The sequence below is a fragment of the Phocoena sinus genome, chromosome 11, assembly GCF_008692025.1.
Source record: "Phocoena sinus isolate mPhoSin1 chromosome 11, mPhoSin1.pri, whole genome shotgun sequence".
Classification (NCBI taxonomy): Eukaryota; Metazoa; Chordata; class Mammalia; order Artiodactyla; family Phocoenidae; genus Phocoena; species Phocoena sinus.
The window spans coordinates 103,739,737-103,752,909 of NC_045773.1; the positions used below are offsets into that span (position 1 = coordinate 103,739,737).

Sequence of the window (13,173 nt, forward strand, 5' to 3'; positions counted from 1 at the left end):
AGGATATTTATTGGTTACTCTGCTTGGTGCCTCTAAAATAGCCAAGCTGTAAGGTCCACAATAACAAGTATGAAATCCTAGTGACGTTTTCCCTGTTACTGTTTTTGTCGCCTTTAATATTTTCTTGATGAAATTTCCTTTTACGACTTAACGCTCACGTGTGCTCTCTGTGTAGAGACAGAGACTGTTTATACATTGAAACAGCACTGCTAATCATCACCCTCAGTTGTCTCAAACTATTCCAGGGAGCGGAATAAGCGGTGGTTCAAAGTTTCAAATTCAGATTTTGTATCATAGAATCAGAATTTTAGAGCTAAAAAAGACACTAAGGCTTGTGTAGTTCAAGCCCTGATTTTTACAGGTGAAGAAGCATATGCCGCCTGTGACTCCTTTTGCCACAGAGCGGGGGCCCCTGGGGTAGGGAGCAGTTGTCAGTGTGAGCACAGATGAGGGAAAGCTGGGCTGTGATCCTATTTGAGAAAAACTTCCGTCAGGGATAAAATCGTAGGAGCAGTTCATTTCTAGAGAAAATCTACTCTCAAGAAAACAAATGACCTCCCATAACTCATTAATGCAGTTTTAGGTTTGAAAAAGACAAAGTCAAACACAATTTTACAAAAACTTTAGGCTCTGTCACCTGCAGAACATCTTAGTGCAAACTGAGCTTCTAATGAAAAACCCAAGTCCTGTGTATATATGTATTGAACACCATCCTTAGGTGGATATCAGGGCAGATAATTTAGTGTTTTCAGGGAAAATATACGAAGTAACATAATTTTCATTTGTGTATGGTCTGCACATAAATAAGAGCATGATATTATGAAACTTCCTAGTTACTCTCATTTATAACAGTCTATTTTATATAACATTTCTCTTAAACATATCAAGAGATACTGCTATCGTATTGTGAGGTAAAACAGTCAAGAGCAAATGAACGATTTCTTATATTTTAAAACCTTTTGCTGATTTTATGTTACAGAAACTTTTTTCATCTTTTTCTTTCTTTATAATAATGTTTGTTTATCATCAGAAACACTTCATATTTGTAATAATTTTGTGGGCTATAAATATCGTCATGTAATTTAAGTTTAAAAGGAGTGTCAGAATCCTCAAGGTTTTTTTTTTTTTTTTTTTTGACACTTGATAGTAAATAATTTCTGACAACTGAGATTTTAAATGTTTTCATTAATTTTCTCCTCAAAGGACAATCCTCCTAATTCCCCATAAGATTACTCATTGCAAGACTTTTTCTGACCAGAGAAAGGAGCAGTCTGTTAGAGGAGAGCGAGTTCTGGGCTCAGGCCCGGGCTCCCACTGCAGGGCTGGTCCCCGGGCTGTGCAGGGCACCACCTGCCGGACCCTCGGCCCAGCACGCCCACGGACGCGTCTGTCCCCAGGGTCTGGGGGCCGTCCTCTCCCTGCTACTGTGCTGTCCTTGCTGCTATTCGACAGACACTTCCAGATAAGAAATTAGTTCTTGGTAAGCTTTCTTTTCCTGATATCGTAGAAAATGATGATACGGTTTCTAATAGAAGGAACGCATGTTCTTAATAGTTTCTGCCATTAAAGGGAAAAATAAATCAGTCTTTTAACAGTTTCAAAATTCAAGTTTATTTAAATTAAACTATACAGGACTTAATATCATGCATTTAAATTGATGCTGTAAACACACCAGAGTTACGGGGAAAAACTTTTTCTGAGGATCTACTTAATGATCATTGTATATTTTTGTAGGAATGGTATACAGTGTGTATTTAGGAAACTAGGAGGTTTTCCTTCTAATCAAAAATTTATAGTCCTGAAACCTTCAAGGGTAGTAACTTACAACGTTTTGAATTAAAGCATTCTCTTCTTGCACCTTTCAATATACATGTTTACATAAATTACACATTTTATACAAATACTTAATGTGGTGCCAAGTTTGGGCTTTTTTACATTTCCTTTTTTACATAAATTGATTTATTTTTTTTTTGGCTGCGTCGGGTCTTTGTCGCTGTGCGCGGGCTTTCTCTAGTTGTGGCGAGTGGGGGCTCCTCTTCGTTGTGGTGCGCGGGCTTCTCTTGTGGAGCGCTGGCTCTAGGTGCATGGGCTTCAGTAGTTGTGGCATGCGGGCTCAGTAGCTGTGGCCACAGGCTTAGTTGCTCCGTGGCATGTGGGATCCTCCCAGACCAGGGCTGGAACTTGTGTCCCCTGCATTGGCAGGCAGATTCCCAACCACTGCGCTACCAGGGAAGTCCCTACATTTCCTTTTAAAATATGTGAGAAAATTGATATTAATTTCTTGAATTCTACAATTAATAGCAGTGGTGACTCTGTAAACTTCAGAGGAAAATGTCATAAATCTTCAAAGCTTTCACACAAATCCCTCTTTGAGATGGAGAAAAAATCAATTATAAAAAGCATTATTTCTTCATCTTTGTGTTTTCTTACTCTCATTTTTCTTGCTATTTTAAAATATTGAATTCTACAAGTCTTATCCTAGATTTAATGTGTTCCAAAGTAGAAGTGCATGTAAATAAAGCATTTAGCATAGTAGGTGAAACATCGTGGGTATTTAATAAAATGCCGTTCCACTGAAAATATCTGTTCAAATGACTTGGTTTCTATTTCTGTAAAACCTGCCTGGTAGAATCTGTGAGGAGGCGGGGAGATAGCTCACACCGTATCATGCTGAGTGGCTCATGATGGGAGGAGCCATGAAAGCAGACTCTTTGCTTATATTGTATTCACTTATGTCTTGATTTTCTGCCTCCACTGCCAGGATGTGAACACCTTGAGGACAGGCCTTTACCTGTTAACCCACCGCCATATCCCAGGGGCCTGCAATTCCTGGCACATGGGAGGGCTCAGTAAAGACTTGTTTGATGCTACTGAGTAACTGACACTATCATTGGCATAAAATCATTATTTTATAAATGGGTTTCATCTTTTGCCCTTGGAAACAAATCTATAAGCTTTTCATATTCTGTTAAGTTATAAAACAAAGAAAGAGCATTCTTATTGAATAATTTAGTATCAGTCACTCAGTGTATGTTGAAGGAATTATATGCAGAAGATCCAGCTGTGGACAGAGACTTAATATTGATCCTTATCCCCGAGAAGTTCTGATTGGAACTGTTAATGAACAGCAGAAGGCAGAATGTTGAGTCAATGAGACAGTGTTCATTCGGAGGGCAGGGAAAGTACACAGCACTTTGAGCTGGAACAGCAGGAGGCGACTTGTGTTTATTAACAGGATGGGGAGGATGATGAAAAGGGTCGGAAGTGAGGCAGGAAAATGAAAGATGCATTTTCATAGTGTCCTCTGCACCGTAAGCACCCTGTAAATGTTTATTGAATTCAGCTTGTTTTGGAGGTCTTTGAATGCTCAGCCGCAGACCTCAGAGTGCTGGTTATAGCACCTCTGCAGGCTGACAAGGCGAATTCTACCCATAATGCCAGCCTCTCACTAACAGGATTAGCGACACGGGATTCCATTCCTGGTGACTCTGGAGAACCATCTTAGAAAAAGTGTTTCCTGGTTCTTAGATAATTTGGGTTGGAATTCTGAGGGTTTTCTGGAAGACTTCTGAGAAGAGACTCAAGATAGCAGTATTTTGGTGGTATTAATCCAGGACAATAAAGAGAATGTCTTGACATTCTCTAGTGAAGTGTTAGGCTTCTAGAATATTAACAGTGTGGGGTGAAAAGGGTCCCAACTAGGTGGCTGGCAGTGGGAATAGAAATAAGAAATCACATCCCACATTGCAAAGAAAGAAGTTGTGGTATTTGGAGATTTAAATTTTAAGGGGGAAGTCAAAGATTTATGCTGTTAAGTCTGCTCCACTAAACCCTGTACCTTCCTTTCCAAGTGCCAAGTTGCTTTTCAAAAAAGAATTTTTCATCCTGATTTTTATGTTTATGGAACCCCTCCCCTCCGTTTTGCTGAACATTCATTCTGAAATGATATGTAAGTTACATGTCTGTATTAAGCCAGAGTAATAGATTTAATCCTCCAAATCTGTATGGTGGGAGCGACTTTTAAAAGCTATTTAGAGAAAATATTTCTGGTTTTACTTTAGTAGATGTCTTCTTTAAAAAAAAGAATGGAATGGTTGAGCAAGAAATCTCTCAGAGAAGAGGTCCATTAAATCACTTAGTAAGCTCTGTGAGTCCATGGAAACGCTGCCTCTCTCTTCCAGGGCCACCGGGCCTTCACAGCGCCACGCTGGACCTGGACGGCGACGTGCGTGCCTCCGTGCCGGGTCATCTAGGCCAGACGGCGTCTCTGAAGAGGGGTAGCAGCTTTCAGCCTGGTCGAGATGACGGTGAGTGTCTCCCTCCCACTTGTATCTTTTAAATTTGTACTCGTGTAATAGCCATCATTTTTCTCTTGGAAAATTCCATAATTACCTGTGTTACTGCTGCTGGGTATTACCAGCCATCATCCCTTCTACTTAAGAAACTACCCAGTAATTAAATTTAGATAATTAAAATGAATTTTACATTGTACATTAAAGAAATGCCATTTGATTTTTTAGTAAGTCATTTCATTGGGCACAGGCCAGTGTTATTCAACACATTTCTGTGGTTGAATTTTTAAAAATATGCCACAGAAAAAATTATCTGAGAACGTCTTTAGGATGAAGGTTGCAACGAAAGTGAATCTCTGTAGTCAGTACAGAAAAATAGTAGACACCTTTTTTAATGAATTTTAAAATTTGGTTTGAAAAGAGTTGTTTGTTTATTACCCATAAATTAGTTGCTAATCATTTTTTCTACGCTAAGCCATCTCAAATTGTAACTGTGTTACATTTCTTCCTGAGGTTGACATTTATCTTTTGTTTGTTTACCTATATGAGATACAAAACATGTTGGTTATAATGCATTTGTGTACCAATTAGATGCTGTTAGTCACTGGTTACTTACAACCTCAATAATAGATATAAGAAATGCAAATTAGGTAATAGAAATACCTTACTTCTTATTAAGTTCAAATACCTCTAAAGATTATTTCAAATTATTTCATATTATTCTTCTAAGTACTGGAGTAGAGATTTTTTTTCTAAAGTTCTATTAATAATATGAATGAATGTCCATCATAAGCACTAAAATCAAATGCTACATTTGCACTAAATGAAGGGATTCTGTAACTGTCAGTGTGGCTTCTTCTTGTCCTGTTCCATTCTCCACCCAGCCCACCAAACTCTAGAATAAACACCGGAAAGAGCAGAACTGTTTGATTCTGTACATTGTGGTACCGTGTAGCCCTCTAAGCAGATATAGCCAGGGCCTGACCCTGAAGTGCAGCCCACCTGAGTTTCAAAAAATACTTCCTTTCTTTAATGAGTAGGATGACACATGATCTGTGAAAACCCTTTCCACACCCCTTCCTTGCCCTTATGTGATTCACTACCACCCGCTGACATGCTAACAGGCTTAAAACAGTTAGAAATTATACTTGAGGCTGACTGTAATGAATTACATCATCTTGAACAGTTCAAATTTATCCTGCCTGGGGTTTGTCAAGCTTCTTGCATCAATTTTATCAAATTCTGGAAATTGCCATCAAATTTGCAAAATTTTTGGCTATCATTTTGTCAGATATCTTTCTGCTCTGCTTCCTTTTCTGGAATCCCAACTGCGTGTATGTTAAGCCAATGGATTATCCCGTAGATCACTGAGGATCTGTTCCCCACCCCAGTTTCTCCACTCTGTGCTCCACTGTAGAGTTAATTGTTATGGCTTCAACTTCTCTGATCTTTTATCTTCAGCGTCTAAGCCAAAAGTTTCATGTACGTTTTCATCTCTAGAAGTTCCATTTGGTTCTTTTAAATATCTTCCCTTTCTTTCCTCATTATTTCACGTTTTCCTTTACTTGAACATTGTCCTTATAGGTTAATTCTCTCTCTGTCATTTGTGGCTCTGTTACTCTTGACTAGTTTTCTCCCTGGTTTCTGGTTCTGATTCTCCTTCCCCTTTTAGCCTGGTTAATCATGTTTCATTGTTTCTCAGACACTGGGAATGTTCAGTGTTGAGTGTCTGGGTTTTGTTCTCTTCCTTTAAAGAGTGTGCGACTTTGTTTTACCGGTTACTTGCAAATAAGTCTGATTCATCCAAGGCCTGTGGTTAGTTGCTGGAGCAGTAGCCTGCCTTCTAGGGAGACTTGAGGCCACTCCTGAATGGCCTGGGGTCACTCAGGAGGACTGCTCTCCCCCCGCCCCCCGTGTGATTCCTGGGAACCCTTGGCCTTACTACTCCGTGGCTGCTCTTTGCCTGGCTGTGAAGTTCACTGGACATGAGCATGACTTAGGAAGACTCTTATGTGGATTCTGGGAGCTTTTTTCCCACGTAGTTCCTCCCTCCTTTCCAGAACTCTTCCATGTATCATCCACTCATCCCTGCTGCCCTGAACTCCATCTTTCCAACTCCGAAAGCCCACTGAGCTTTGCTTCAGTTCCTCCTCCCTTGACCTCTCTTGTCTAGAAATGGCAGGCAGAAATCCAGAGCAGTTGTGGGCTCCCCACCTGTTCCCTTCCCCTTCCCTTAGGGATCACAGTCTTGTGCTGCCTATGAAATGCTTGTTTAGATATTCCCCCACCCCCACCCCCGCCCCACAGTTTTCTAGTTGTTCACGACCAGAGGTTAAATCCAGCCCTTGTTACTCCAGCATGGCTAGAAGTGAAAGCAAAGTAAGTCAGCTTTAATTTCTCCAGAGTTATTACTTGAAATTGGAACATTATGAGGGATTGCTTGCAGTAAACAATAGCTGTGAGTAAAGTTGAGGAAGCTCATTCTTGATCTTGTGATCAAAAAAAGCCTACGTTATGACTTCTGTTGAGACAAGTTAGATACTCCTGCCATATTCCCTTAGTTCTTTTCATCAGTCTTAGGAGATAACTCTTAAAGTTATTCTTTCGGTGATAGAGCATGTGGGAATTTATCAATAAGAAAAGAAAATCCAAAATCATTTTTTAGTTATAACGATCAGAATTTGGATGTAGTAGGCTTAGAAGGAACAAGGGGAAAGGGCTCTCAGTACACACACACACACGTGGGTGTAAAGAATCTGCTGGTGATAAAAAGATCAAAAACACATGACCCTCAGAATTGTTCCCTGTCACCGGGCAGGAGACTGCAGGAGCCCGTGTGTTTTCCGAGAGCCCTGGTGCCTGAGTGCCAGCCCCTCGGTAACACGGCTCTGCAGCCAGTGTGCACCTCTGGCGGGGACGCTCCAACCCAAGGGGAATTCAGACAAAATCATTTTATCAGTTTATCTGCTATAGAAAGATTCAGCCAGTGGAATCCAGAATCTTTTTGGAAGCCTTTTGGAATTGGTTTGTTTTTATTTATACTTGTCCAGACACTTTTCCCATCATAAAATCGTTTCACATAGAATACTTGTTAATTTTTTTTCTTTTTTTATATACATTTATTTATTTGTTTTTGTCTGCCTTGGGTCTTCATTGCTGCACGCCAGCTTTCTCTAGTTGTGGCGAGCGGGGGCTACTCTTTGTTGCGGTGCACGGGCTTCTCATTGCAGTGGCTTCTCTTGTTGCGGAGCATGGGTTCTAGGCTCATGGGCTTCATTCAGTAGCTGTGGCTCGCGGGCTCAGCAGTTGTGGCTCACAGGCTCTAGAGCGCAGGGTCAGTAGCTCTGGTGCACGGGCTTAGTTGCTCCGCGGCATGTGGGATCTTCCCAGACCAGGGCTCAAACCTGTGTCCCCTGCACTGGCAGGCAGATTCTTAACCACTGCGCCACCAGGGAAGCCCAGAATACTTACTAATTAGTGGATTCAACAAGAGAGAAGCTGAGTTTACTTCCTATTTGTTTATTTTGTGGTTTTTAAAAAGATTTCTTTTTAAGTGGTGAGAAGGCAGTGTTCCCTCTTTCCCTTGGGGTGGAGGCATCCTCTGTGCCGACTGTTCTTGGGAGGAGGTGGTGTGTGTGCAGGACGTGTGCGCACACAGAGCCACCTGGGTGTCGCAACTTCAGACCAAGGGGGACTCGTCAGCTTGGGTCACTTTCACGTGTTCCCCACAGACCTGGCCGAGGATCTGTGAGCTCGGGAGCCCCATGAGCTCTCCCACCAGGGGATGCAAACCGGAGATCAGTTCGGCTGCAGGAGCATGGATCTTTTGAAACTAATTTTCAAAAAATTAGTCTTTCGAAATTAATTTTGGGGACTATCCCGTGTGAGAGTCTGCTTGCACCCTTATGAGGTGGGTCTTCTAAAGCTTCGGGTTTTAGATCTTGTCCTGTCTCCTGCCTTGTCCTTGGCCTGTGATACCGGAGCTGTGGCCACGCCAGGTCTGCTACTGCCACCGTTGGAAAGCAGCTCGTGTCAGTCCATGTTGAGTTGGTCTGTAGGTGATAAGGGGTGGGGGGATTGGGAAATGGTTGGTGCTCGCAGACCTAATACTTTCACCTTTATTCCCTCGAACTTATTCTTCCCCCAAGAAATCTGTCACACCTTGTTTCCCACTTTCTACAATAACGGCGTTAAATGATGTGTTATCCAAGAGGCTTCAGTGTTTTTACTTTCTGTTAAATGTATTTGTTATGGGAGGAGTTTTTAATTACATGACTGTGCTTGAATATGTCCCTTTATGATAATTTGATTCCTTACTGAGTTTCCACCACTGAGTTACAACCTGAAGACAACAGGGTTGGAAAGCCGAAGCCCCTCCTCTGTGAAGGTCTCCTGTCCTGCCTCCGTTCCCCCCTTGCCCCGCCAGACCCGCTGAGCAAGCAGGCCCCTCTGCTCACTGTGCCGCCACAGGCGTTGGTAGTTGGTGGGAAAAGGAAATACTGGTCTATCAGCAGATTAAAGCTCTGCAGCCCAAGTGGGACAGCATGGGGCACGTTTTTAGGTGGGGGAGCAGCAGTATGTTCAAACGCATTTTTAGTCTTGATTCCAAAGGATATTAATAGTATTTTATTCTTTTCCTCTTTAGCATGGAGATACCAAACTCCCCACCGGGTGGCATTTGTTGAAAAATTGACCAAGCTTGTTTTAAGTCAGCTGCCCAACTTCTGGAAACTCTGGATTTCATATGTTAACGGAAGCCTTTTCAGTGAGGTATGTGTACAGATTTGACTATAGTTGTAGCTAAGTCGTGGATTTCTAGTCTTAAAAGTTTTAGATTTTGAAGTGACTTTTTTAAAGCCTCAGAAGCCCAAAGCCTCTAAGTATTGTCAGATGTTTTAAGATTAGTAGAAAATGCTGTAAAGCCCTAACACTTAATAGCTGTATGGCCTTGAACAAGTTACTCAACTCTTCCGGGAGTCACTGTCCTTGATTGTAAAGGAGAATAGTGAGGGTCTCTCTCAGAAGGCAGGGGTGAGTGCTCAGGGAAACAGTGGCTTAAAGAATAAAAGAATCTGAATTGAGTATAATGCCAGTCAGGCCATGTGGTGGATGAAACTGTCGTGCAATTGATGATGAACAGGTGATAAAACAAGGATCAAATGTTTGCATCTTGCACATGGGTCTCAAGTGAGAGGGAACTTCCTAGTTGGAAAGAACTTAAAGATCCTGTTTTCTGGCCCCTATGTGATCAGCCTGGAGAAGTTGTTTAAGGCTTTACACCCTCACAAGTTGCACGTGTACTTAGTGTCCTAATCATGTATAATTGGAGCACAGAAATTACGAGCGTAAAGTAACGACTCTTGACTTTTGTGCGTAGCACACAGATTCGGACTCGTCACTCAGTTGTCTCACGTCAAGTGCCCATGACAGGCCTCCAGGTCCCAGAATATAGACTCTGAGGCCCTTTGCCTGGAGCTCTGGTGGCTCAGGAGAAGACAGCTCTGGTTTCGTATCTCCGGGGAGACTCTTCACAGCCCTGGGGAAGCTGGGAGAGGCGGGGTCTTCCTGGGGCTAGTGCACTTGCCAGCACAAAACCGCTTTTGCTCTTTCACACCAAGGACACCTCTGCAGTTTGACAGAAGGTGGTGGGTGTCTTGGTTCTCCGGGATCCACCCAGTCTCCTTTGACCGTGGATACGTTGCTCATGCGGCTATTAAAGAAGTTTGCCGCCGTCTCTTCCTTTGAACGTGGTAGATCCCTAGATGTTTTGTTTAAATGAAAGGTTAGTTATCTAAACCATAAAATTTACTTAGTACATGAAAAACAGAAAAAACAATAGTGCATGCAAAAAAAAACAGACTCCTTTATGCAGAAAAACCTATCTCTTAAGCATGAGTTATCCCTGTATTTTTTTCTTACGTTAATTTCAGCAGTGTATCAGTTACTGACACATTCAAATATTATAGCAATAAATAACATACCTCACAACTCTTTCATGTCCATTTTGTATTACCTGGTTATTATACAAAAGCTCTGTTGAGAAGTTCACTGTACAGAGAAAGTCAGTCTTTCCATAAAATATGTGTAGAGTTTGGCTGGCCTTCATTGCTGCCTGAGGAAGAGAGTGCCTTTTAGGTGTCCTGAAAAGAGTTTCTCAGCGTTGTGCTTTCAGACGTGCCCGATCAGCCCGCATTTTTGTTCATGGCAGCTGGATGAGAGTGGCGGCCTCTGTGGTGGGGAAGGTTTGGGTTTCTTGCCTTTTGCTGCAGTGGGGGACAGCCACCCCCTCCTGCCGTGTTGTACCCTCCTCCTCTTACCTGCTCCCTCTAAAGCAGAGCCCTTGTGAGACTGGAAAGGGGAGGTGCTTCCACGCCAGTGCCTGGACAGCTGTGTTCACAGCGTCTCTTGCAGAGCGCCAGGGTTAGAGTAGAACACCCAGTGTGTGTCGCTTACTGGCTGTGACCTTGGGCAGATACCGTTACTTCTCAGCCTACTTCCAGGGGGATGGTTTGGGAATTAGATGAGTTAATATTAAGTGAAGTGCTTATAACAGTGTCGGGGAGATAAAAAAGAATTTGCTCTTATTATTTGGAGTAAATATTTATTCCAGTATTTGAAGTGTCATTGGCCTGGCACACAGTAGGTGTTTCATGAGCAAAGCTTAGTAGTGGTGAGAAGTGTGGGACTGATGTAGAACAGAGACGTGCTGAATGTTGCCAAGGCGGGTTCTCACATGTGAGGGAGCAGAACCCAGGAAACGTCTGGAAACCTAGTTTTGTTTCCAGCCGAGTGTTTTCCTTCCAACTGGAGCGGTGTCTGGAGGTGGCCCCCATGCATGGACAGTAGTTGCCTCATCTTGCATCTTTTTAGGGTTTTTTGATCTGAGATGATTTAGTGAAAAGGGACGGTATTCTCCTTCTCACAGGTTATACCTAGTTGTGTAAACGTCTAAATGAAGTGTTTGGTTGCAGATGAGGAATAAATGAGCTCAGGAGTCACAGCACTGGAAAATCATTGTGATCAGTTGTGCTGAGTTGGGTGTGCCTGTGGAATTTCCAACAGTTTATACTCATAAACTTTTCTTAAAAGTTTATGGTAATAATTATTAAGTGTAATTCACTGTACAGATTTAGGCATGTTTTTAAACTAAGTGACCCTCTATTGAAAAGCCAGAAAGACACCAGAGGACAGTGGAAGGAATGGAGGAGTTAGGAAAGGGAGCCAATCATGTCATGAGTGAGATCCAGAGACTTAATTAAATTAATATTGGGAAGAGTTCCAGGGTTTCAATCTCATACAAGAAAGCTCTCTAATATTTAAACACAATTTACTTGGAATTTCTTATTTTTTCTTGTTGTAAAACTGTTTTATTTCGAGTTCATCTGTTAAAAGATTTAGATGGAGTTTCCAACAGTTTAACAAATAGTTCTTCAGACCAGTCAAGGCCATGTGAGGTAACATATGTGAATCAAAACAGTGCGATCTAGCCGTTGGTCTTACCACAAAGTAGTTTTGGTCTGTGTGTGCAGGAAAGAGTTAAGGTTTTTAGCTAGCAAAATGGTTAATAGTAGGTTAAGATTTTACCTTTAGATATATTTTAAATGTAGTGTATTTTGAGGTGAAAACTTTTAAAGTATCCAAATAATTTTTAAACTTTAGGAATAAGCATTTTAAAAGATTGCATAACTCATAGTATGTAAATTAAAATGTCCTTTCTGTTCCAAAATTAAATTTTCTTTTAAAAGTAGGGCAAAGTGTACATAATTCAGCATGTTGGAGATGTTCAACTCTTTATCAGAATAAAACAATAAGTAACGATTTTTTTAACAATTGCAAGAGGTATGCCTTACAGGTAGTTCCCCTACCCTCTCCACTTCTTTTGTGTTTGGAGGCAGGCCCTCGATGTTTAAATAGTTATTCTGTCCAGTAGGTGTCATCACGTGTGCATTAGCACCTGTTTGGTGGGCAGAATTGTTCTGGCAAAGTTTAACCTAAATTTTGGTATGATGTTTTTCAAACAATTGATTTTCACTCTTTTGATTCAAAAATATTTCACAGAACAAAGAAAGGACTGTGAAATAATCTTCCCATCGAGCAAGCCTATTGTATAAAAAATTCAGCGTTAGGTGCTATGGCAGATAAAACCAGAAAAGACCCCATCTGACGGGACACTTGCAGGCTTGTATGGGCTTGACCCTTCCCGGGGACAGATGACACCTTCTTCCAGAGGCCCTTCCCATCCGTCCGCCACAGCACAGTGAGCCAGGGCTCAGAAAAACAACCAATAGGCTGTTGGCTCTGTTTCCAACCGTGTATATAAAGAGAATGAGCTTTACTCTAAGGAGTTGGCTCGTGTGACTGTGGAGGGTAGCAAGCCCCAAAGTCCGCAATCAGCACTCTGGAGACCCTGCAGTTCCCAGCTGGAGGCCAGCAAACTCCAGACCCAGAAGCACCACCGTTTCACCTTGTTCTGCCCAGGCCTTCTGCGGACACCAAGTAGGCAACCTGAAATTCAAATTTGGACCTCAGAGGAAAGGTTTGGGCTGGAGATGTAAATTTGGAACGGTGATCTTGAGATTGATAATAAGAAATATATATTTGATCTTGCTCACCCTTGATATTGTGACTTCCTAAGTGAGGAGTGGTAAAAGATGCCTTTTGCTGTGATAATGAGTGTCTCCCACCTGAGGATGGGGGCTAGTTGTCTGGAGGGACCAACCCTGTGTTTAGAGGGTAGGAGCTTTCAGTCCCACCCCCAGATCTCTGGGAGAAGGTCTGGAGGCTGAGTTCGGTGACCGGTGGCCAGTGATCTAATCAATCGTGTCTACTTAATGAAGCCTCCATAAAACCCCAAAGGACACGTGGAGGTTGGGGAGAGTGT

General features: G+C 42.1%; 1 protein-coding gene across 1 annotated transcript in view; it reads left to right on the forward strand.

Moving 5' to 3' along the window:
* EXOC2 (exocyst complex component 2) overlaps positions 1-13,173 on the forward strand; it is a 157,506-nt gene that overhangs the window by 82,284 nt on the left and 62,049 nt on the right. The window contains 2 exon segments of the mRNA XM_032647434.1: positions 4,182-4,307; positions 8,938-9,062. Coding sequence (XP_032503325.1) covers positions 4,182-4,307; positions 8,938-9,062 — 251 coding nt within the window.